The sequence below is a fragment of the Dasypus novemcinctus genome, chromosome 10 (assembly GCF_030445035.2).
Source record: "Dasypus novemcinctus isolate mDasNov1 chromosome 10, mDasNov1.1.hap2, whole genome shotgun sequence".
NCBI classification, from domain to species: domain Eukaryota; kingdom Metazoa; phylum Chordata; class Mammalia; order Cingulata; family Dasypodidae; genus Dasypus; species Dasypus novemcinctus.
Genome location: NC_080682.1, coordinates 59,763,042 through 59,789,976, shown reverse-complemented (window position 1 = coordinate 59,789,976; position 26,935 = coordinate 59,763,042). Strand labels below are relative to the sequence as shown.

The window sequence follows — 26,935 nt, the reverse complement described above, 5'->3', positions numbered from 1 at the left end:
GGGTTATGTTTCCCAGAGTGGGAAACTGAGGCCCAGAAAGGTTAAACTGACTGTTCTCCCTGGGTGAGAACACTGAGGCAGGGCAGAGCCTAGCCTGGACCCCAATTGCTCCCTTAACACCTCAATATTCTCAACTGAAAAATGGTGATAACAATATGTACCCTATACAAGGATTAATTAAGGCAATGGCCTACAGCACTTTGTGCAGTCAGCACTCAGTAAACGGTAGCCGCTTTTTTCACTGTACTATAGGGGTCTTATGTATTTCAGCAAAGATTTTATTTTACTCATGGTTACTTCTGGACGTCAACCCATGGCCTAGTGACTGATTGTTGAGGTATGTGTTTATCAGACACTGTCAAAGGTTTGTCTGTTGTACAAGAAAAGTGGTTTCACCAAAGTTCACATCTTAAAAAAAAAAAAGAAGCCACTTGGCTGCTATCTGTAAGAAGCTGAGGACGTTTAGCTAGTAATATAAAGCCATGAAAGCAGGACAACATCCATATGCACATCCAGTTTGTTCCTAAGTGGGGAAAGGTGCTCCTGTGGGGGACAGATGGCCTCCTGTGGTGGTATCTCTTCCTGACCCTGAGGCTGGTGTGGACTGGGCAGCACCAGCATGCAGGTGGAGTGCGTGGGCTCAGGACTCAGCGCACCAGCTAGATGACCTCAGGACAACTGCTTCCTCTTCATTTTCCTCTTCTAGAAATGGGTATTCTAGACCTCGCTGGGTTTGGAAGGAGTGAGATAAAGTGTTCAATGCTCTTAGGCCAGGGCCCGCCTCAGGAGGTGCTGGATCATTGGAGCTGCCTAACTTTGTAGAAAAACTTAAGGAATTGACAGTCATTTGAAAGGGGAAAATGTATATGCTAAGGCATGAAAAGAGGTCATTTGGAGAACAAGATAGACTTTATTTTATGAGATCTGCAACTCCACGCGTGGGTATTTCACACTGCAGCTGGCCTCAGCAGCTTCAGGAGGCTGCACCTGAAGTCTTCCGGAAGGCCCGTTGGCTGGCTGGTGGCTGGATTCACAAAGACGTGGACTGAAGACCCAGTGGTGCAGGCCAAAGTATCAAACTGGGCCAGCACAGGGTGGCCAAAGAAAAAGCCATCACTGAGGGCACTCAGATCTACTGAAGGGGGCTCCTTGGTGGGCTCTGACGGAAACAGGGCAAGTCGGTAACGCACGCTGGAGTGGCCCACTCTCTCCACAGCCAAGGCAGCCACTGGGATCTGAGGGAAGCCGATGGGTGTGTGGAAATGGCACTGAGTGGTGACCATGAACCCCACCACGGGGGATGTCAGCAAGCTGGTTTTCAGGCCACAGTACCTAGAGGGTAAAACCACAATGCTTATTCCAGGTGGCTGGCAAGCTCCCTCCCCGCTGGAAAGCAGTGCATTTCAGGGGCAAAGGGCACTGGCCTCAAAGGGCCTTGAATCAAATGATGGCTCTACCACTTGGCAACTACGTGGGCAAGTTATTTAACTTCCCTATACCTCAGTTTCTGCAACAATATAATGTCCTTAACAATGGGACCTACTTCATAGGCTGATAGTGAGTATTAAATGATGAATGTCACTTACTACAATATGCCATTAAATATATTAACAGTTCCTAGACACAGTATGCTCTCCTTACATGGTGGCTATTGTTCATATTGTTAGGTTCGTTTTGTCCTTGCTTTTCATGGTGAAAAAGAGGTACTTTTGTGTTAACTGAGAGAGAAAAATGTATTTATTTACTATAGTTATTGTGTATCATCTCTGCTACTAGATTATAACCTCTATAAGCTCAGGGATTGTATCTAGTTAATTTTTAAAGTTTTCTGAATAGAAATGAGATGGCATTTGAGATAAAACTTGGTGGTTGAAGCAAATTAGAAATAAAAAACATAGTGTGGAGTCACAATCCCTCCCCTACCCCTCCCAGAAGCCCACTTATAATTTAGACATTTTGGTAATATTGTCTTCTTTACTTGAGAAAATTAAGATTGTGGGAATTCACTGGAAGGGAACAAGTATGAGTTGTGCAAAAGTCTCACAACACAGTTTTCACTGTTCGCAGGAGGGGAAAGAGAAACATTCTAGGAGTTTCTGCCCAGGGCCAGCCACCCTTGTGGTCTACCACTGTCACCCACTGTGACACTAGATATGTTCATTTACTGACATGGAAAGATGGTCAGTGGGAAAGGTCGGGTTACAGTGCTGGGTTACCCTATAACCTCCCTGTCTGTACAAGAACATATTGGTTTATGCATACATTGCCTAGAAAAAAACTTTCAAAGGATAGACTGCAAAATATTTTCAATAGTGATTTAGCAGTGGAATTTTGGATAATATTATTCCTTCTTTTTGCTTCTATGAATTTTCCAAAATGAACATGATTTGCCTTTACAATAAGAAAGAAATTTACTTTTTCATACAGAGTTCATTTAAAACCAACCAAACAAACAAACAAAAGCATTCAAGAGAGGCAGGCACTTGGGTAAGTGAGGCTCCTTCTGTCCCATTGGGATCTTGCCTCTAACTCTTGTTCCTCAAGGAGCCTTCTTCATGATACTGTGAGAGAGAAACGGGCAAAATGAAAAGAAGAACCTTGCTCTTCAGCGTGACTCCAAAATTTAGTGAAAATCAAATTCTCCTGTTTTCATTCCCAAGCCTCTTTGTCACTATTGCTTATTTCTCTGCCATCATTTTTTTTCTCATTTAGGGCACAGAACAGCAAAGAAACGGTGCCTCCTCCCAGTAGGAGAGCTGGATTATCTGAGCTCCCTGTTTCCTGTGTGAGCTCAGTCACAATTCTTTTAAATAACTGAAATGCAAGAGTACTTTTAAATAATTTATCAACAGCATACCTGGTATTTGCTAGCACTGTGTTAGGTGCTTTATATTTTATACTCAGTCTTCAAAACAACCCTGCAAAGCAGATATCATTTTCTCCATTTCATAGAAAAGAAAATAATGTGAATAGATGGAATAAATTTCACAAAGGCATATGTAGGTACAAATAAGTGGTGGTCTTGGACACAAACCTTAAGCTCTCAAGGTCCAAAGTTCACATTTCCCACCATTCTGACTTTCTAGATGGTGAAACTCTACATAAAGGCAAGATGTAAATTTTAGTCCAATGGATAAATTGACTTTGGAATGGTTTCATCCCATTTGAGCAATCACCCCATATTTGCAAGTTCCTAATCCAATATGAGTTGGTTGATAGTAACAATAGGATGCCTAGTGAGAATTTCTTCCATTTTTTTCTTTTCTTTTTAGATTTCAATTTTTATCAGCTTGTTTATATGTATATATTTTAAAAAGTAAAATAAGGGAAGTGGACTTGGCTCAATTAATAGAGCATCCGCCTACCATATGGGAGGTCCACGGTTCAAATCCAGGGCCTCCTTGACCCGTGTGGAGCTGGCCCACGCACAGTGCTGATGCATGCAAGGAGTGCTGTGCCATGCAGGGGTGTCCCCCACGTAAGGGAGCCCCATGGGCAAGAAGTGCACCCCGTAAGGAGAGCTGCCCAGTGCGAAAGAAAGTTCAGCCTTCCCAGGAGTGGTGCTGCACACACGGAGTGCTGACACAACAAGATGATGCAACAAAAAGAGACACAGATTCCTGGTGCCGCTGACAAGAATAGAAGCGGACACAGAAGAACACACAGCAAATGGACACAGAGAGCAGACAACTGGGGTGGGGAGAGGGAAGGGGAGAGAAATAAAATAAATAAATAAAGCCAAATAGTTACCAAAAATAGCAGTTCTCCAGCTGGCTGTACCACTGGTTATTCTCTAGGTCAAGCAGCCCTTTGAATGAATTGATCCATTCAACAATCTCTACTCATACCTGCCATTTATCAGATGCTGAAGATACAACTTTGAGCAAGACAGAGTTCTTACATTCAAGAGTTCTCGATTTTAGGGGGCTGGGTGGGGGTGGGACCACTCCTTTTGGGAAGAAGATACTAGTCATATTCCTTTCTGGTTGCAGAACAGAGAAAAGTCAGGCTCCCCCTTCCATTCTCCCCTTCTCCTTCTTTGCTCTTCTTTTTCCCAACAAACATTTTTTGCATACCTCCTATTTCCAAGCATGAGCTAGGCATGTGAGAGAGAGGGGTGGTGACGGTGATAGTCCTTTCCTTTGTGTGGCCTTAGTCTAGAAAGTAGCAGTCATCAGACAACCACGATGTAATGTGATGAATGCTATGCCTGTGACAGGACAGGGGCTCAGCAAGCTCCTAGCAGAAGGCCTGCTTTGTTCTAGGGCATCAGGGAAGACCTGAGGAAGTGTCATCTAAGCTGAGACCTGAAGAAAGACTAGACATTATCCAAGTAACCAATGGAGGTAAGAGTGTTCCAGGAAAAGGAACAGTGTATGTGAGGGCCCAGAAGCCCAAGAGAGCTCAGCACATCCCAGAAATAACAGAAGTCCCACATGGCTAGAACACAGACTTCCAGAGGAGGTGGGAGTCGGGGGTGGGGTGGGGAAAGTGGGAGCCTGACTGGGGAGGATCTTGTCAAAGGGTTTGGATTTTCTCCTGGAACAATGGGAAACCACCAAATGACTTGTATGCATGGAAAAAGCAGTATATTAGTCAGCCAAAGGGGGTGCTGAAGCAAAGTACCAGAAATCTGTTGGTTTTTATAAAGGGTATTTTTGGGGGTAAAAGCTTCTAGTTACAAGGCCCTTGTAGCAGTTTGACATTATTGATGAATTCCAAAAATAAATATTGGATTATGTTTGTAAACGGGTCTTTTCCTCTGTGAATATGAGATTATATTGGATTCAGAGGTTTACCTGCTTCCTTAATCAAGTAAACCTCTTGTGGGAGCAGGGCGTTGAGTCCCTGCCCCTTGGTGGGGGCCTGACTTTCAGATAAAAGGCAAGGTAAAAGACAGAGTTAGGGGGCTTTTGATGTTGGAGTTTTGATGTTGGAGTTTGATGCTGAAGCCTTAAGCTGGAGCCCCAGGAAGGAAGCGCACAGAGAAAAGAGAAGCAAGCCCCAGGAAGGGAGGAACCCAGGAAACCTGAACCCTTGCAGACGTTGGCAGCCATCTTGCTTCAATGCGTGAAAATAGACTTTGGTGAGGGAAGTAATTTAAGCTTTATGGCCTGGTATCTGTAAGCTCCTACCCCAAAAAAATACCCTTTATAAAAGCCAACCAATTTCTGGTATTTTGCATCAGTACTCCTTTGGTTGACTAATATAGCTGTGAAGCGTCCAACACAAGGCTGCTTTCTCACCAAAGTGAATTGCCACATGTTGAAGCAAGATGGCAGGCAATCTCTTCCTGGTCTCTCCTTCCTTCTTCCTCTTAAGGCTCCATCATCCCAGCTTCTTCCAATCTCAGCTGTAGGCCACCATAGGGCTCATCTCTCAGGGCTTCCTAAATCAATCTGGCATAGGGCTCGTTTCTTTCCAGGCCTTACCAGCTGCTCAGCTGCTCTGTTCTCTTCAGCTGCAAACTATCAGGCAAATGGCTTATCTCTCCCCAGGGCTCTAGGATCAAAATTGACAAAGTTCTCTCCTCTGGCATCTATGGAGTTCTCTCTCTTCCCTTGTCTTCTTCTGTGGGTGTCCATTTAAATTAGCCCACCAAGGGAGTGGGGATTCAACCCTAAATCATGCCCTACTGATGTGGTGGAATCAAAACCCTAATCCTAACAGGTAATTTAATTAAGACATATCAGGTGAATTTAATACAACCAAAGGGGATCACACCCAGAGGAACAGACCAGTTTACAAACACAATCTTTCTTTTTTGAAATTCACAAATAATATCAAACTGCTACAGGCAGGATCAGTTTTATTTAGTGAAATGGTCCCTGAGGCTTCACATTTAACTGTGGGTTGGATGAAAATAATAACGTTTGCCAGGAAAATAGGCAACTACTGGCAAAGGTAATGGTGGTTTGGACTAGGATGGTGACAGCGAGATAGAGGAACTAGATGGATTCAAGACAGAGTTTGCATATGATCTGATGATAAAATGGAATGAAGGAGAGGAAAGAGTATAAGATGATTCCTAGTCTTGAACAATTTACTGATGATTCTGTTTATGGAAAGAGGGAACATGGAGAAGGAGAGATTTGGGAGGAAGATGAGGAAAGACAGTTTGAGTTCGATTTTGAACAGATAAAGTTGAGGTGACTGTGAGATTCTAAAGTTAGGTGCACAGTAGGGATAATGATACCACTAACTCACTTCTAGTCAGTCTGACCTATATGCCTGGCCTTCTGCTGAGCACAAAAATGGTTTATCACAGCTGCAGGCATCTGGATATTCTGACCCGGAGTTCAGAAAAGAGATTTGGGAGGAAGATGAGGAAAGACAGTTTGAGTTCGATTTTGAACAGATAAAGTTGAGGTGACTGTGAGATTCTAAAGTTAGGTGCACAGTAGGGATAATGATACCACTAACTCACTTCTAGTCAGTCTGACCTATATGCCTGGCCTTCTGCTGAGCACAAAAATGGTTTATCACAGCTGCAGGCATCTGGATATTCTGACCCGGAGTTCAGAAAAGAGGTCTGGGCTGGAGATGGCAGTTGAGAGACTAAATTAGATCTGAGATCAGGGACCAAGCAGGTAATGCAAAGCTGGGTATAAAGCAGTAAGACGTTCCTGTATCTGTGGTAAGCTGAAAGCAAATGCCCAGTCTGACAACAGTCAAATTCAGATTTTTAAAGACCACAGACAATATTCCTGACCAGTTATCCTCAAAAGTGTCAAGGTCATCAAAATCAAAGAGAATCTGAGAAATGGTAACAGCTGAATGGAGCCTAAAGTTATAATATTTGAGGAAATAATGGCCAAAATTTCCCAATTCTTGTGAGAGACATAAGTATTCAAATCCAAGAAGGGCAACATACTACAAACAGAATAAATCTGAGCAGATCTACTCCAAGGCACATACTATTCAGAATGTCAAATGCCAAAGATTAAGAGAGAATTCTGAAAGCAGCTAGAAAAAAAAAATCAACCCATCATATACAAGGGATGCTCAATAAGACTTCAGATACTATGGAGGCAAGAAGGCAGTGGTATGATATATTAAAATACTGAAAGTAACAAACCTCCAGCCAAGACTTCTTTATCTGGCAAAACTATCCTTCAAAAATGAGGATGTGTTTAAAGTTTATACAGATAAACAGAAACTAAGAGAATTCATCACCAAGAGACCAGCCCTACAAGAGATACTAAAAGGAGTTCTGCAGGTTGAAAGGAAAAGACAAGAGAGAGAGAGGCTTGAAGGAGAGTGTAGAAATGAAGATTATCAGAGAGGGTAACTAAAAGGGTAAAAAGAGAGACAAAAATAAGATATGGCATAAATAAATCCAAGAATAAAATAGTTGAAGTACTGCCTTCAGAGTAATAATATTGACTGTTAATGGATTAAACTCCCCAATGAAAAGACACAGATTAGCAGAATGGATAAATATGATCCATCTATAGACTGTCTACAAAAGACTCACATTGCATGCAATGACACAAATAGGCTAAAAGTGAAAGGCTGGAAAAAGATATTTCATGCAAACAGTGACCAAAAAAGAGCTGGAGTAGCTATACTACTATTGGACAAAATAGATTTTAAATGCAAAACTGTTACTAATGGAGCCTAAGGTGACCCAATGACTAAATACAATGTGGTACCCTAGACAGGATACTGGAAAAGAAAAAGGACCTTAGGAAAAACCTATGGAAATCTGAATAAAGTATGGACATTAATAATAATGCATCACTATCAGTTCATTAATTGTAACAGATGTGCCATACCAATGTAATATGTTAATAAAAGGGAAAACTGTGTGCCAAGTAAGGGAACTCTCTGTACTATCTCCTCAATTTCTCTGTAAATATAAAACTTCCCTATAAAGTCTATTTTTAAATCCATTAAGGAACAGGCAATTAAATAAAACTCTTGTGTAACCTGCCTAACTTTCTCTTTTGGGCCCCCAGTTTGTGACGTCTGGAAGAGAGAATTAAAACATAGGAGAGGGAGATATCCCCTGGGAAAGAGTGTAGAAGGGAATGAATTCCAGCCCGATGTTTCATTCTAACACACAAAAATTGGCTTTTAATAAGCTTTCAGTTGATCATTTTGGTATGTAACAAGCAACAAAAAGGGTGACTGATTCTGAACCTGCCTAAGAGTTACATGTGGTGGAGGCCTATCTTCTATGCTATCTTATTCCTGATTTAGGAAACTTTAAAATAAAGAAATGTTAGGGCTGGAAGACCCCTTGATGGATCAGAATCTCCTGGGGACCAGTTAAATATAGAGACACCTGGAATCATTCTGGACTTTCTGAATGCATCTGCAAAAAGGGACCTGAGCATCTGTATTTTAAAAAGCACCCCAGGTGATTCTGATGCACACACCTCAGTGGGAGAGCTGCTTCTCCAGGGCCACCACTTCAGAAAAGGAAACAGCCCAGGGAGATTGAAATTAATTGCTTAAGGTCACTGTCTTAGTCTGCCTGAGATGTTATAACAAATACCACACATTGGGTTGGCTTAAACAGCAAGGACTTATCGGCACTCAGTTTGGAGGCTATGAAGTCCAAAATTAAGATGGCAGCAAGGCCCTGCTTTCTCCTGGAGTTGGCATGTTCTTGTGCTGGCAGTTGTCCATCATGTGGTGATCTCTCTCTCCACCCTGGCTTCTTCTGACGTCTACTGACTGTTTCCAAATTTCCTCTATCCATAAGGCCTCCAGTATACAGATGAAGACCCACCTTGATTGAATTTGGCCACATCGTAACTAATCATAACATCTTCAAAAGGTCCTGTTTACAAAGGGGTTCACACCCATGGGAACATGGATTAAAACCCAAGCATGTCTTCTGTGGGGGACACGATTCAATCCTCAACAGTCACACAGCTAGTAAGAGGCAGTCTCTGTCTATGCTCTGCCTGTCACTCCAGTCCCTTCAGCGGGTCCATTAACCACCCTGGCTCCGAGATTTAGCCCCAGCCCAGGCTTGCGCCTCCAAGGCGCTCACAGGTCAGAATCAGAGCTGCGATGATGCTCGTGCTCCCACGCTGACCTTGTACCTGCCTACAGCCACGGGGCTCGGCCTTGCCCCGTTCCCCTCTCACCAAGCCCCTGCTCCTTTCCTTGGGTCCATACTAGGTTCTGTCTGGACCCGTGGGCTGAGGTCCTGCGCCTCGGCGTTTTCCCTGGCCCTGGAGCCTCTGCGCAGGAGGCGTGCGTGCCTGGGAGGGCCGCGGTGCCTCTGGGTCTGTGGGAAGACGCAGACCTGCCTCCTCCGGAGGTCCGGAGAGAAAGCGCCTGTCGGAGGGAAGGAGGCCCGTGGGCCTACGGCACAGACACACCTTTCAGAGGGTGAGGCTATTTGTGTTACTCACTAGAAATAGCACAGCACGGGCATAGCTTGTGGTCAGTTACCTGGAATGCCAGGGCAGGATTCTGGCACAAAGTCCGTCCCCATACTTCCCTCAACTAAGAATAAACACAGGCTTGGCAGCCAGACTCTATGACCATGCCGAGTCCTCAAGGAGCATCACCTGGGGAGGCGGAGGAGCAAATCAGGCCTTTGGAGGTGGCACAAGGGAGCCTCTGACTTTGTGGTATCAGGAGCTCATGTGGTTACAAGGTGAAAGGCATATATTTAGAAATATATACCTGGGGAGAAAGTACTCGAACGTGAATATGTATAAAACTTAAAAACTAAAGATGATAAAACTAACACTTAGAATTACACTCTGTGTACCTTTACATAAATAATTTCTTGTCATTCAAGCCTATTCGGATGTTGCCATTACAGAATGATTTTGGCCTGTAGGGCCCAAGAAAGTGAAAAACATATTTTTTTTTAAGTTAGGCTACTAAAAAGAATCTACTTTGGAAGTTGGGGGAAAGAACAGAGCTTGATGAAAAATGGGAGCGAAAGATAGAAATACACACCAAGATTTGGTGCAGGATCCTCTAGGCAGAGAAAACTGGCCTCGGTTTTTAAATGAAAGGTAGGATGAGTCCCTAACTTAACATTATTCATTTGAAAAGCTCATTAAATTTGCAACAATATTCCACAGTATAACAAGACTCACTATAAAATAGAAGAGCTGGGGTGAAGAATTTTAAGCTACGTTTTCAAGAGTAGATATTCTAAAAATTTGTTTAAATATATTTTCTTACCTAGTAAATATTTCTTTGCCAATTAAGAAGGTGAATTTAAATCAATTTTATGTATCGCTATGTCAGCCATATCTATTGACGTCACCTTACAACATAGAATACTGGTTAAGGGCTTCGATTTGGTAAGACCTGGATTTAAACTGTGGCTCTGTGGCTGTGTGACCTTAGGAAGTCACCCAAGTTTTCACATCTCTAAAATGGACATAATAACACTGATCTAATGGGACTTTTGTAAAGATTAAATAAGGTCCTGCATAATTTATGAGTCCTGCATGATTTCTGGACCCTAAAGATTTTTGTCATTGTTTTTTGTTTTGAACTGTAATAGAAGTTTCAAGCAGATTTGGTTTCTAGGGATAGAGACTCATGTTTGTCCTCGGGTCAGACTTTTATCTAGGGAAGATCCCATGTTTCAGGACCCTGGTAACCAGCTGGGGCATGGGCTCCTGTGATCCTACAGGGGGACTATCAGTAAGCCACTATCAGTAACCAGATAGTGTTAATAGTAATCAGATAGTGGTTACTATCAGTAACCACTGTATTGTTCCTCCAGGTGGTTTCAAGGACAGTGGACGTGAGAACCAGAGGAGCAGAGCAGGAAGGAAAGAACAGGGTGGATGAGGGGTGGCAACTGTACTACTTACGGAATTTCCAGGAAGAGCTGAGGACTGCTTTGTAAGGGAAAGGGGCCTGGGGACCAGCAATTGAGTCAGAGGAAGTTTGAGCCAATGCAATTTGCAGAATTAACATTATATAAGTTAACTAATGTTTACTGCATTGTCATAATAGACAGGCATTTACTTAGGAGGTACAATGGCGGTCTTGCTTGGTCGCTTGGGGACAAATGGTGGCCAGCATGACCAATTTGTAGAGCTAAGACCTCCTCAACAGAAATTGGGAAGTAAACCCAGACTTCATCTTAAGTTTTACTACCGAACCCTATCCCTTCTCTGGTGGGGCTTACACTTGATCTAAGAGAGACAATAATGAATACATCCTCATGATTGAGGGTGAGCGCTCTGCCCGAAAGGGATATGGTTGTGTGCCATTCTGTAACAAAAGAGCCCCATCTCGACCCATGGTAGGTGGGAATGTGGAGCTTCTGAGGAACTGAAAGGAGGCCAATGAGATCCCGTGGCTGGACTGCGACAGGAGGGGAGGACGGTACCGGATGAGGCGGGGGAGGGGGGGCAGGTCAGATCATGGACAAAGTGGACTTTATTCTAACATTTTGGGAAGTCACTGTGGGTCTTAAAGAGGACGCGGGGCTGGGGGAGCAGGGCAGTGGCATGACCATGTTTGCATTTCGAGATTAATTAGCACTCTAGGGAATGGCAAGTATGAGTGCAGAGAGAGCGCTGAGGACTTTCTTGAGATGAGGAGAGCTGGACCTGGGTGGTGGCAGTGAACACGCTTTCCAGGGATATTCAAGGAGGGGGTCAAAGCCCAGACACAGGCTTTTCGCAGATGAGTAGCTTCCACCTCTCACAAAGGTCAGCATTTGATAGTAAAAGCGCCTAGGACAAAGGCAGGTGCAGGCACCAACTCCATCCCGCCTGGGCTATGGATGAAACGTTCACTGTAAAAGACACCACACTCTCTAGGTAGATTTCTGTCTCAGTTACCTGTCATTCTGCATAGCAGTACCTGTGATCTCGTCCCATTTTTATCTCAGTATAATTTTAGGGCTAGATTTTTCAAATGTTTCAAGAAGCATATTATTCCAAACCTCGGGGAAATGACCACAAAGAGAAATAGAATTATTTGCTAACAGAAAATGCTTTGATTCCAAAAGGGATCAGAGGCAGTTAAATAAAAATGTGGAGAAAAGTTTTCCAACAATCTTACATTTTGAACAACCAGTACAGAAAGAACACAGACTTTTTCCTCTGGTTAGTTTCATGTTGCATTTTTAGCACTTTTTGGCTTTATTCAAAAGATAAACTGATTTGCTACCTATGATGTCATAGGTAACAAGAAAAAATTCTCAGAACTAAAATCTATCAAGATTTGAGACTGATTACAAATCTAAACAAGCCTTTATCCTATGCTGTTTATCTTGCTACTTGGTAATATAGCAATATATTTTTTTCAAAGATTTATTTATTTTATTTTTAATTTAGCCCCTCCCCGCCCCCCGATGGGTCTCTCATCTATCTGTTTTTGCTTGCTCACCTTCTCCAGGAGTCACTGGGAACTGAACCCAGGACCTCCCACATGAGAGGGTAGTGTCCCACAGCCTCAGCCACATCCGCTCCCCGCACTGTCTGCTGGCTTGTGGCATCTGCTTGTTGTGGCGAGCAAGGGTGGAGTCTAGCTCATTGCAGTGGGAGGCAGCATCTGCTTGTCTTCTTTTTTAGGAACCATTGGGACTCCAAACTTGGACCTCCCATGTGGTAGGTGGGTGCCCAAGCCGTTGATACACATCTCTTTCCCACAATATTTTTTCAAAAACTTGTTTCTAAACCAAATTTCCCATCACCAAATATCAGAAGCTAACATAATAAGTTGGCAATAGTTCAAATTAGGAAAATGCCCATACTCACTTGATTGTGGATCATTGCTACTGGGTCCCCAAACTGAGGAAAACTAATGAAAATCATCTACTGTCAGAGCAGAATAATTTCTTTACAACAGTGTTCTTGTAGGAAGTCAAAATGACAAGAAAATCCAACATGTCTCAAGAGGCGCAGTATACAACAAGCACAAATCTCCAAATCCATGCTCAGAAACAGAATGTTACAGGGTCTGATGAAGTATTCAAGACAAAAAAATGAAGGATGTGAAACAAATTCATTAAAACATTTTTAATAAGATTAAGACGACCGTGACCTTATGCTCACTTAACAGGAAAACACAATCTTAAAAGGGTAAGTGTGTATATGATGAGCAGCATCAAGAACCAGAATCAACCCTTAAAGACAACTCCAAAAGGGAGATTAGATTAGAGGGAAACTCTGAATCTACCCACTAATGTATCACAACTCTTGTGCTTTTTGCCTTTTCTGGAGTTGCTCTCTAAGTGAGAGATGTCAAAGAAAGCATCTCTTAAATGTCTTTTAGGCCTTTCCAGCTGACTAGAGAGATAGTAAACAATCCTAGGACTCCTGAGAAGTGAGAATAGGAGCTCAAGAAGGTTTGGATGATGCTCCCATTTTCACAGCTGAGGTCCCAAAAGTCCACATCTTATAGTTGGTTATGCAGAAGTGCAGGAGCCTGTGAGGAGCAGTGGTTTAAAGTCTATTTTATATCACCAAGTGGCAGAAAACATTTAAAACACATGGAGAACAATTTAGAATATGAAATGTGCCAGACACAACTCTCTAAGGACATCAAAAGCAAGAGATGTAAAATTGGAGGAGACAAAGGGTGAAGGATAAAGAGCTTTTATTTTTTTTTCATCGCCACAGTGGGATGCTGGAAGCTGAAAGAACTGCAAGCCTCCTCAGAAAGAAGTCACTAAACCAGGCAGGTACCCCAAGTCAGAGAGCCTCAAACGTCAGGCCATGCATTTGTGAGACCAGTTTTTTCATTTTTTTCCCATGATTGAAAAATAATTAAAATTTTACAACATAATTAACACATGCACACTTCAAAAAAGTAGAAAAAAATACACAGATAAACAAAAAGAAGAAAATTCACATTACTTTTTATTCCATAACTCAGAGATAATCAGAATTAACCTAATGATGTACATCTTTCCAGACATTTTTTAGGAAACTGTATTTTTGTTTTGTTCTGAATAAAACTGAGATCATACTGCAATTTGCTTTCTTCAATCAATTATATATTATCAACTTGTTTCCATGTCAATAAGTATAATTTTTACAATTATTTTTAAGAGCTGCCAAGTAAGCCCTTTTATGGATGTATTTAATCAATAACAAGGCAACTATTAAAACTTATATGTTTTGAAATGCTTTCAAAATTACAAAAATAATTGCAAGAATAATATAGAGGACATTCATGCTTACTTTACCCAGAGTCATCAATTTTTAACATTTTGCTACATATGCTTTATCATTATCTTCCATTATTTCTGAACTATTTGAGAGAAGGCTGGACATATGCCACTTGATCACTAAATATTTTGGTGTGTGTTTCTGAAGAACAAGGATAGTGTTTTCCATAAACACAGGGCAGTTACCAAATTCAGGAGGTTAACATTATCTAATAATTTTATCTAATCTACAGTTTACCTTCAAAGTTTACCAGTTGTCCCAATAAAGTGCTTTATTAAAAACAAAACAAATTTTTTTTCTGGTGCAAGATCTAATTCAGTCATGTATTACATCTAGTTGTCATATCTTTTCAGTATCCTTTAATCTGAAACAGTCCCTCAGTCTCTTTATCTTTTATGACATTGACATTTTTGAAGAATAGGGCCAGTTATTTTATAGAATGTTCTTGAACCAATCACTGTAGCCAGGGAAGCAGGGTTCTCTGGCCAGGACTTGATTCTGTGCCTATACCTTGGAGTCAGGACTGAGAATAAGTGAAAGATGATTTCCCAGAAGAGATACTGGGCTGTCAAACCATGTCCATTACAGCTTCATTCTTCTTTCTCTGCAGATCAGTTTTCTCATCTTTTCAATCAGGATGTGTGATGGTTAATTTCATGTGTTCACTTGGGTAGGTTATGTTGTCCATTTCTTTGGTCAGCAAGCACTGTCCTGATTGTTACTGTGAGGGTAACAATCGATTTAATTCATTAGTCAGTTGATTTCACCTATGGCTGAGTACACCTATAATCAACAACGGAGACTGCCTTCAGTAATGAGAGGAGTCTCCTCTCCAATCATTTGGAGGCCTTAATGTGAGGACTGAGGATTTCAACAGTCAGAAAGAATTTTTATCTCTACTTCATCTAGCCAGCTTCACTTGGGGAATCCAATCTCACCTGCATCAAGTTTCCAACTTGCAGCTTCTCCTAGAGAATTTGACCTCACCTTCGTCAAGTTTCCAAGGTGTGGCCTGCCCTACAGAATTCAAACTTGCCAATCCCCTCAGTCATGTGAACCAATTCCTATAATAAATCTCTTCATGTTTACACACACACATATCCTGCCAGTGCTGTTTTTCTGGAGAACCTTGACTAATGAAGTATGGCGGGAGAAATATTGCCACCCCAGGTTTCACTTTCTCTGTATTCAAGAGCTTCTTAGCCCCAGTTCTAAATCTCAGGGAGGATCTGGCTCAGGAAGATTGTCCAATTAACTGCAATGGCAGGGGTGGGGACAGTCTGAGGGCAAGTATGATTGCTACAGGTCCATCTTTGTGAATATAGGGGGGAGTTACTGGGGTCACTAGCAGCAGGACAGACACTTCAAAGGTGTCTTTTATAATAGTAACGGGGCTTTTTAAAGGAATGTGGTGTGAACTGATTGTGTGTAAACAGCAGGAGAATTTGATAGCAGGAGGACTAATCATAAGGTTATTGCTAAAAGATGACTCAAATTTCTAGAGAATTTGGGAGAATAAAAAGACAGTAACATCACCCACCAAGAATCAGACTATAAAAGGAATTTGTGGTTTGGGATGGGCTAGGAAGGAGAGGTTAATAAGTTTAGTATCAGAAGAGTTTCCTTCAAGATGCCTGGGGAACATCCAGGTAGAGAAGCTCAGTAGGCAGCTGGAAGCAGAGGCCCAGAACCTGGGAAAGAGGGTGCTGGGGACAGAGATTTGGGATGCACTGGGTGTTGATGCCATGCTTATAGCATACACAGAGAACACTGAGGATGGGCAGAGATGAGAGCTGAGAGGTGAGGGGCTGTGGCAGATGCTCTCAGGGCCCTGCCCATATCCACTCAGCACTCCTGCTCCCAAATGTTCCAGTGGAATCCTACTGAATTCAGATAAGACGAGAAGTGCTAGGGTGATTCACTCTGCAGGAACAACCCTCAGCCAGTGACGGATGGGTCTAAGAGGATGAATATTCCAGCTTCCTTGCCCTGGGTGGGACAACTCTAAAGCACATGACACACCATCTTGCAGCGGTCCCAGTAGGACTGAACCCCATTTGCCCACAGCAGTAACCTTCTCATTAACATACTCTGTACTGGCTTCCTTCACCTCCCAGGCTCACTTCTCCACTCCCCTACTGGTATGCCCTAGGGTCACCTCCCAAATACGCCACTTGCACTCAATTCTTTGTTTCAAGTTCTGCTTCTAGGAGAACCCAACCTAAGACAGGACACAAAGAAGGAAGCTCCAGGGAGAATTAGACCAAGGGGTTCAAGAGGAAAATCAGGACATAACAGTTTCCTAGGGCCAAGCAAGAGAGAATTACAGAGGAGATGGGACTCAGAAAAAATTGAGTAGTGAGTCCAAATACATGCACATCCAGTTCCCAAAGTTTTCATAAATCAAGTCAGGACTTTCCCCAATTATTTCATGTTCAGGAAGATATATGTAAGGAAAATAAGCCAAATTCATAATCTCTGGAAAAGGAAAAGGAAATCCTAAAGGCTGAGACTTGGACTGCCCTGCTTAGGACATGTACGTGTATCTAAGAGTATAATGGAACCAGTCCCAGACTCTTTCTGTAAAGCTGATTCCTTGATGATCCTGATTAACGACCTCTCTGTATTCACACCCCTTGCCTTGTAACTTCATAGTCCCCACCCCCCATGACTCTGAGCAAGCTTTGTGATTTGGTTTAGCCAACTGAACACAGTGGAGGTGACGTGTGTATCTTCCAAGCATGGGCCTCAAGAGGCCTTGCAGTGCTTCTGCTTGAACTTACATCCATTCTACCACGAGAATAAGCTTGGGCTAGCCTGCTGGAGGGTGAGACCTCATAGAACAGAGTCAAGTCACCTCACTTGTTCCAGTCAAAGCCCCAGACATGAATCTAGCCAAGATCAACACAACCACCTATATTAGTCAGTCAAAGGGGTGCTGATGCAAAATACTAGAAATTGGTTGGTTTTTATAAAGGGTATTCATTTGGGTAGGAGCTTACAGTTACCAGGCCATAAAGCATAAGTTACTTCCCTCACCAAAATCTATTTTCATGTGTTGGAACAAGATGGCTGCCAAAGCAAGGGTTCAGGCTTCCTGGGTTCCCCCCTTCCAGGGTCTTGCTTCTTTCTGGGCTCAGTGCTCTTCTCTTCCTGGGGCTGGCTTCTCTTTCCTCTGTGAGCATATTTCCTGGGACTCTAGCTTAAGGCTTCAGCATCAAACTCCAACATCAAAACTCCAACATTAAAAACCCTCAACTCTGTCCTTTGCCATGCCTTTTATCTGTGAGTCCCCAATCACCCAGGAGTAGGGAGATTCAACGCCCTAAAGGTGTGGCCCAATCAAAGCCCTCATCATAACTTAATCACATCCAGGTACAGACCAGATTACAAACATAATCCAATAGCTGTTTTTGGAATTCATAACCATATCAAACTGCTATACTCTACCCTCTGAATTCCAAAAAGACATTACAATATTCAAAAAACCTTAAATCAGCAATGCAAGTACTAAATCACATTACAATCAATTTAAAGAAATACAGTTTGTCTTAGGGCAAAGTCCTGTCTGCTATAGACCTCTGAAACTTACAAAACAATGTATCTGTTTCCAATATACAAATGGATAGACAAGGGATAAACATTTTCATTACAATAAGGAGAAACTGTGAGGGAAACCTGAGTCACAGGTCCTCTACAGTTCAGTAAGCCTGCAGGGCATCCTCCATTCGATTTCAGTCTGAGAGTTATTCTTTTTTTAAAAAAAAATTATTTATTTATTTATTTATTTACTTATTTATTTTTGAGAGCGAGAGAGAGTTATTGTTAAGATGATGATTTCTTCTTCTTGGTGCCTTATGGGAACCCACCCTTTCCACATGCTTGCCCAACAGTCATTTTCTTGGTTCCATCCTCAACAAGCACCTAGGTGTCAACCAAGCTCCAGACCTCACCCTCCAAGAGTGTTGGGAGGATTGCCACACCTTACCCAATCTTTGGGTTAGAGTCTTAACCCCCCTAGTATAGTGATGTGAAGACCACATTCCCTTTAACCTTTGGCAAACAGGCTCTACCCACTCAGAGCAACGAGTTGACCACCTGGCCTTCCCTAATCCATGGGGGACAGGTCCACCCCTCTCAGACCTGTGGGGTGCTGACGTTAATCACCCTGATCCTTGGGGAATGTGCTCCACCCTTTCTGTACTCTGGGGCAGCAAAACTCTCCCAGAACATGGGACAGGAACATCCACCCTCTTCAACTGCTGAGGCAAACTTACTCTCTCTGTACACATGGGTGGGGTTCCTCTCTTGGCCCAAGGTGATGTCCTAATTCCAGATCTCAGCTTCCATGGTTTTCCTCTTAAAGCTGTTTCTCCTTCAATCTCTCCTTTCCATGTCCCTTTTAGTCTAACCTGACAGTGCTTTTGCTCATACAGTTCTCTCAAAAACCTTGTTGGTTTAGCATGCAAGAAGCAGGGGTCCAAGCCATCAGACAGTAGGACTTTCCACAAGTCTTCCTGAGATAACTGCATCTTCAATCCTGATTTACAAGTTCCAAGTTTAGTTAAATCCTCCAATGGGTACTTTCATCTGGGAGCTTGATTTCCAGAGGCTTGGAATTTCCAGAATCAGTTTCTGTTTTCTTTGTGCCTGACAGTTCAGTCCTCAGCATATTTCTCTCAACTAGCATTTTGCTATAAGCTGCAAGGAGAAGCCAAGGTGCATTCCCCGAGTTTACTTTGGAAATTTCTTCAGCTAAATGCCCAGGTTCATCACTTTCAAATTCTACCTTCCATAAAACACCAGGAGTTAATCTTGCTAAGTTCTCTGTAACTTCAAAACCCAGATTGCCTTTCCTCCAGTTTCTAATAATAGTTTCATCATTTACTTCTAAGTCATCATAAAAAATCTCTTTAGCATCCATAATGCTATCAACAGTCTCTTCAAAGCGATCTTGGCCTTCTCCATCAACCATCTCACAATTTCTCTAAGAAAACCCCCCAACCCATTTATAAAACCATTCCGGCATTTCAGTAATTGCAAAAGCACTTCTCCCCTCCTTGGTACCAAATTCTGTATTAGTCAGCCAAAGGGGTGCTGATGCAATATACTAGAAATAGGTTGGTTTTTATAAGGGTATTTATTTCAGGTAGAAGCTTACAGTTACCAGGCCATAAAGCATAAGGTACTTCCCTCACCAAAGTATATTTTCACGTGCTGGAGCAAGATGGCTGCCGACATCTGCGAGGGTTCAAGCTTCCTGGGTTCCCCTCTTCTAGGATCTTACTTCTTTCTGGGTTCAGGGTTCTTTCCTTCCCAGGGCTTGCTTTTTCTGGGGGCTCAGGGTTCCTCTCTTCCTGGGGCTGGCTTCTCTTTCCTCTGTGAGCTTACTTCCTGGGGCTCTAGCTTAAGACTCCAGCATCAAATTCCAACATCAAAACTCCAACATTAAGAACCTTCAATTCTGTCCTTTGCCATGCTTTTTATCTGTGAGTTCCCACCCACCAAGGGGTGGGGACTCAATGCCCTAATGATGTGGCCCAATCAAAGCCCTAATCATAACTCAATCATACCCAGTAATAGACCAGATTACAAACATAATCCAATATCTAATTTTGGAATTCATAACTGTATCAACCTGCTACATCACCTAAGTGACCAGAAGTGCAGAAGCGAGCCCGGCCAGGACCAGAATAATTATTTAGTAAGAAGAAAAGACTCTCTTCTTACTAAATAAGAAAAGAAATTTATACAGGCTTCATACTCATGGGTTCTCAGTGAGTTACCAGAGCTGTAACATACGGCAAGTGTAGCAGTTTGATATTATTCATGAATTAATAATATCAATAGTATACTGATATAACCCCTGGTGGGTAGGGACTCACAGATAAAAGGCATGACAAAGGACAGAGTTGGAGCTTTTGATGCCAGGGTTTTTGATGCTGGTGTTTGATGCTCAAGCCTTAAGCTGGAGCCCTGGGAAGTAAGCTTGCAGAGGATAGAAAAGCCAGCTCCAGGAAGAGAGGAACCCTAAGGCCAGGAAGAAGCAAGCCTTGGGAAGGAAGGAACCCTGAACCCAGAGAGAAGCAAGACCCTGGAAAGGAGGAACCCAGGAAGCCTGAACCCTCACAGCTGTTGGCAGCCATCTTGCTTCCACAAGTAAAAATAGACTTTGGTGAGGGAACTAACTTATGCTTTATGGCCTCGTATCTGTAATCTCCTACCCCAAATAAATACCCTTTATAAAACCAACCCATTTTTGGTATTTTGCATCAGCACCCCTTTGGCTGACTAATGACATGGCCCAATCAAAGCCCTAATCACAACTTAAACATGCCTAGATATAGACCAGATTACAAACATAATCCAGTATCTATTTTTGGAATTCATAACCATATCAAACTGCTACACCAGTAAGACTTTCTTCTTACTAAATAAGAGGAGAGATTTATACAGGCTTCATACCTATGGGTGCTCAGTGAGCTACCAGAGCTGCAAGGTGAGGCAACTTACTTCGGAGCCAAGGTAATAAAGTTGAGGTTCTTTGAGGGTAGCAGAATATTGGTACCAGCAGTGACAGAGAAAGCAAGAAGCAGGAGGGATTAATGCTTGTTAAATACTGCCTCTGTACTAGGTGCCTGAAAAGATAACTGTATCTTTGTAACCAGAATGGCTCTGGTCACTATGCAATGCTCCACTTGAGCAGATGAGTGACCACCATTACCACTGCACCCTGGAGGGTCAGTGTTCCTTTGCCTGTCGCACCCTGGGGAAGGAAGCATTCTGTACCAGCTGGAGTTCCACCAACTTTGCCGAAGCCCACAACAAAGTGGGTGTGTCCAGAGGCCTTTCAGTTCTTTCAGGTTTGCCTCCAGCCCTCTTTCACAATCCAGCATGTGACTTCTGCCAGAGATTAAAGTGACAGCTGCCTGGAGAGCCCATCCACTTCTTTCCTTTGATTTTAAAGCTCTTCCACTGAGGCTGCCTCATGAGAAACTATGTATTTGGTTCAGAAGAATGTAAGAAAGTTGGAAATAAGGTTTAGTTTGGAAATAGGCTAAAGGAGGTGTAGCAGTTTTATATTATTGATGAATTCCAAAAAGAAATATTGGATTATGTTTATAAACTGGTGTTTTCCTCTGTGCGTATTAGAGTGTATTGGATTCAGAGGTTTTACTTTTACTTGATTAAATAATGATTAAGGCTTTGATTGGGCCAGGTCAGTAGGACATTGAGTCCCTGCCCACCAAGGAGATGGGAACTCAAAGAAAGCATACTGCAGAAAAGGGAGGTTGGAGTTTTTGAGCTGTAGCCTGGACATAAGCACACAGAGGAGCAGAGCAGCTGAGCCCGGAGGGAATCGAGCCCCAGGGAGAGAGACAGAGCTGGTCACCTGATAGCCTACAGCTGGCCTTGTAGAGCGAGGCAAAGCCTGGAGAGCCTCAGAGTCTATAGCTGACCTTGTGGAGAAAACAGATGAGCTGAGCTCAGGGAGAAACGAGCCCTAGAAAGAGAGGAACCCAGGAAGCCTGACCCCTTGCAGACGTTGGCAGCCGTCTTGCTCCAACACATTGCAATAGACTTTGGTGAGGGAAGTAACCTATGCTTTATGGTCTGGTAACTGTAAGCTTCTACCCCAAATAAATACCCTTTATAAAAACCAAAGATTTCTGGTATTTTGCATCAGCACCCCTTTGGCTGACTAATACAGGAGGCATGGCAAAATTGCAAGTGAGTTGCCTTAATTTGCCAGGGTTCTGGGACAGACAGTGACACTTGCTCCTATGCTCTTTGCCTGCTGTTGGTCCCTTTCTTTTTTCTCTTTGCCCACCCCATCTCCAACTAAATTACCAACTAATAGCATTTGTATATCCAAACGCTAGCATGGCCTCAGTTCCATTGTTTTCCACAGGACCAACCAGAGGTATGTTTCACTCTGGTTTGTACCAGTCACAAAAACCAATTTTTAAAATGTTCAGGGCTTTTTAAGAGTGGGTTACTAAACAAGATCATTATTTAAAATTAAATTATGCAAATTTATAACTAAATACATTATATTATAACAAAATAATAATTACTCAAAACTCACCAGTCCTAATTCTTTCACTACAGTTTCCCATTATCTCTGCTCTTAAGACCAGTTCTGTCTCTCATACCCATCTGGTGAGAATACCATATAATGGTAGGCTGCTGCACATCTCTTCCCAACTATGTGATCAGTGACACCAAGTTGATAGCTTGAAATCAGCCATAGTTTGAGTGTTTACATCATGGAAATCAGCAAATGCTACAAATCAAGGCTTGGTTTGTTTTTTTGGAGTGAGGAAGACTAGCAAACTTCTCTTGTAAAGAGAATATAGGCAATAAATATTTTAGGCTTTGTGAGCAATATAGTATACCACTCTGCTCCTGTAGCAAAAAAGCAGTCATGGACAAACACAAAATGAATGGCTGTGGCATTATTCCAATAAACTTTATTTACAAAAAGCGTAGCACATAGGATTTGGCCCAAGGGCCATAGTTTGTTGATCCCCGGCCTAGACAAAAGACTTGAGAAAAATGTTAATAATGCAAGTTAAATTTAAAAGTGCATCATGTCTACAGCCCTGAAGAGAACAAAAAGATTGAGGAAATATTCTTCCAGTATTCAAAAACTATCTTTTTTTTTTTTTTTTTTTTTAAGCTCACAACGTTCTTCTTACTCTATCATAAATACAAATATCAGTCAGCATTCATGCCAGAAGAACACTTGTTTGTCAAGGTTGACTATGGATAGAAAAATTCCGCAAAAATGGACAAAAGCATTCTATGAGAACCAGTTGGCTGTATGGAATTTACAGTAAATAGTATTGTATATATTCTTATGATTTAGAAATGGTGTGCCAAACATTCTTTTTTATCAGTAAAATTTATCATGAAGTTAGGAACATAGTATATTCAGGTTGTTAAACATGAGCATCCCACTTCGTGGGAGGTAACCTGGTCCTGATGCAAACAGGTAGATGCAAACAGATCCAGGGGGAGGGAGCTGTTGCCCAATACCACAAATACCGCCAATGAAAAATACCTGAATATGAGAACCAGCAAGATGGCGGCAGAGTAAGGAGCCCCTAGAGTCAGCTCCTGCTACAGGGCAGTTAGCAAACACCCAGAGCTCTCTGGAGCTAGCTGAAGCACCTGTTTGGGGGCTCCAGGAGGCCACAAGAGCATCCTGCAACATTCTTGAAGAAATGGAAGGAGGAGACTGCCCATCTGCAGAGAAGACTCATAAGTAGAGGTTCCATGCCAAGGAGGCCGGTGCCCATCCTCCAGTGGAGGCACAAGCTGCCTCAGGAGCTGTTCCACAGCTGGAATTAAAAGCTCCACTTCCCCAAACCGGGGGAGGAAGAGATGGTTGGGCACCAATTTCAACTATGATGAGGAAATTCAGTGGGCTGCAGTATGATCCTGAGAACAGCTAAGGTTTGAACCTGTCCAGGGTCAGAAAGAGGCTGGGAGCCGCCATTTAACTCTGCACGTGGCACAAGGGGAAGCGGGGCAGACTGAGAATCCCAGTGCTGGTGGGGACCGGCTTCTTCCCATCCAGATCATATTGCAAGTCTAGCCTTGGCCCCAGTGCCACCTCCAGTAGGGAGGAAGCAGCAGGGACCTGCACCAGCCTCTCTGGGAAATTACCAGCCAGGCCATGGAGGCCGATGATTATCCTACTCTGGTGGCACGAGCCACCCCAGGAGCTGTTCTGTGACAGGAATTGGAAGCTCCATTTCCCAGAAATAGGGGAGTAGGAGACGGTTGGCTGCCGATTTCGGCTACTGATTGGGAGACTTGGCTGGCTAAGAGATAACCCTGGGAACAGCTGGGGTGAGAACCTGCCGAAGTCAGAAAGAGGCCAGTAGCCACCATTCTGACTCCGTCCCCAGCCTGAGGGGAAGCCGGGCTGACAGTTTCTTTCATGCAGATCAGCCTGCAGCCCTCCTAGGTTTAAGCCCCGCCTCTGGTAGGGAGGAGGATGAGGAGCCCTGCACCAGCCTATACAGGTAACTGCAGGGAATTTTGGCTGGCATAGACTGAAAATCAGAAGACTACCAGGGCAACTGCAGTCATCTTGGACCTGCACTGCATAGATTGCTGCCCATACCTGAAGGGATGTGAAGCTTCATCAGTCTCTCTGGGCAACTACAGTCTAGGCCTGCATGTAGATTATTCCACATAGCTGTGACTCTGTCCTTAGCCCTGGCAAAGCAGAAAGTTGGAAGAAGCTTCATTGGTCCCTGGCACAATTGGGGCAGCTTGAACCTCCACAGCTTACAGCACCAACTACATGCTAGGCTCCTACTGCACAACCAGCAAGGGAGGAAGGGCAGGAAGTCCTAAACCAACAAGAGAAACTACACCCAGAATAAATAATCTAGTAAACCAGATGCGAAAACATCAACCAAAAATTACAATCCACACCAAGAAACAGGAAGCTGTGGCCCAGTTAAAGGAACAAGGTAAGTCTCCAGATGACATAAAGGAGTTGAGACAACTAATTATAGATATTCAAACAAATCTCCTAATAAATTCAATGAGATGGCTAAAGAGATTAAGGCTATTAAGAAGACATTGGATGAACACAAAGAAGAATTTGAAAGCATACATAGAAAAATAGCAGATCTTATGGGAATGGAAAGTGCAATCAATGAAATTTAAAAACATTGGGATCATATAATAGCAGTTTTGAGGAGGCAGAGGAAAGGATTGGTGAGCTTTAAGAAATGGCCTCTGAAAGTAAACATACAAAAGAAGAGATGAAGAATGGAAAAAATTGAACAAGTTCTCAGGGAACTAAATGACAGCAAAAGGCATGCAAACATACATGTCATGGGTGCCCTAGAAGGAGTCAAGAAGGGAAAAGGGGCAGAAGGAATATTTAAAGAAATAATGGTAGAAAATTTCCAACCCTATTGAAGGACATAGATATCCATGTCCAAGAAGCACAACGTATTCCCATCTGAAAAAATCCAAATAGACCAACTCCAAGACACATACTTATCAGAATGTCAAAGACCAAAAACAAAGAGAGAATTCTGAGAATGGCAGGAGAAAAGCAATGCATAACATATAAGGGATATCCAATAAGATTAAGTGCTCATTTCTCACCAGAAACCATGGAGGCAAGAAGACAGTGGTCTGATGTATTTAAGATACTACAAGAGAAAAACTTCCAGCCAAGAATCTTATATCCAGCAAGACTGTCTTTCAAAATTGAGGGCAAAATTAGAATATTCACAGATAAACAGAAACTGAGAGAATGTCTAAACAAGAGACAAGAATTTCAGGAAATACTAAAGGGTGTGCTACAACCTGAAAAGAAAAGACAGGAGAGAGGGGCCTGGAAGAGAGTCTAGAAATGAAGATTATATCAGTAAAAGTAACTAAAAGTGTCAAAAGAGTGGTGAAAATAAAATATGACAGATAAAACTCAAATAGTTTGGAATAAACTCAACCAATGATGTAAAGCACTTGTATTCAGAAAACTGCAACTCGATGTTAAAACAAATCAAAAAAGTCCTAAATAACTGGAAGAACATTCCATGCTCATGGATTGGAAGACTAAATATCATTAAAATGTCTATTCTACATAAACTGATATAGAGATTTAATGCAATCCCGATAAAAATTCTATCAGCATTAAAAAAAAAATTGAAAACACTATCATTAAAATTATTTGGAAGGGTAAGGAGTAGTAAGGAGTCATGAATGGTCAGAAAATCATAAAAAAGGAAAAGCAAACCCTCATCTCCAGACATTAAATCATAATACCTATCTATAGTGATAAAAGGAGCATTTTTCTGGCCTGAAGACAGACACAACAGACCAATGGAACCAAATCTGTGGTTCAGAAACAGACTCTCACAGATATGGTCAAGTGATTTTTGACTAGCCTGTTAAACTCACACAGCTCAGGCAGAAGAGTCCACTCAACAAATGGTTCTGAAAGAATTGGACATCCATAGCAGAAAGAAGGAATGAGATCCCCTATCTCATACCTTACCCAAAAATTAACTCAAAATGAATCAAAAACTTCAAAATAAAAGCAAGAACCATAAAACTTCCAGAAGAAATTATTGGAAAATATCTTCAAGACCTGGTGGTAGGTAGTGGGTTCTTAAAGGAGATAAGAGAAAGACTGAGTGGACTACTGATGTTTAATGTATGTAGAAGTTTTAATTAGCTTTACTGTAAAACTGTGGAACTGTATAGAGTGGATGGTAACACATAGTGAATAACAGCTAGTTTATAAATGGGGATGTGACTGAAAATGGTAGTCTAGTTATATAAATGCTAAGTGACAGAATGCTTGAGAATAATCCAGGAACTGGATAGCACAGTAAACCAAGAGGTGGGTGAGAATTGTGGTAGATGATACAGATGCAAGAATGTCCTTTGTTAGCTAGAACAAATGTATATCACTACTGCAGGGTGTTGGGAATGTGGAGAAGCATGGAAAAAATACAGCTGGAGTGACCTATGGACTGTGGTTAGTAGTAATAATATAATATTATTGGATCTATGCAAAAGATGTACTGTGTTGATACTGAGGCAGTATGGAAAATGTGAGCCAATGTACACTACAGATATGGCAATAATCAGATGATATTATTCTATCTGTAGCAAATGAAACACCACATTGAGGTGTGTTGATGGAGGGGTGTTGTTTGGGAATTCTGCACATGTGCATGATTGTTTTATAAGTTTACAACTTCTGTCATAAAAAATATATTTAAAAAATAATAATAGGGTGAGTTGGGGGGAAAACACACCAA

The 26,935-nt window shown here is 42.3% G+C and overlaps 1 protein-coding gene across 4 annotated transcripts in view; it reads right to left on the bottom strand.

Annotated features, from left to right (window-relative positions):
* Positions 1-890: 890 nt before the first annotated feature.
* Positions 891-26,935, bottom strand: part of LOC101435624 (uncharacterized) — a 215,078-nt gene continuing 189,033 nt past the window's right edge. For all 4 annotated transcript variants that reach the window (XM_004446875.4, XM_004446876.5, XM_071218126.1 and 1 more), the window contains one exon: positions 891-1,332. In XM_004446875.4, coding sequence (XP_004446932.1) covers positions 948-1,332 — 385 coding nt within the window. In that variant the 3' untranslated portion in view covers positions 891-947. The remainder of the gene's footprint in view (positions 1,333-26,935) is intronic.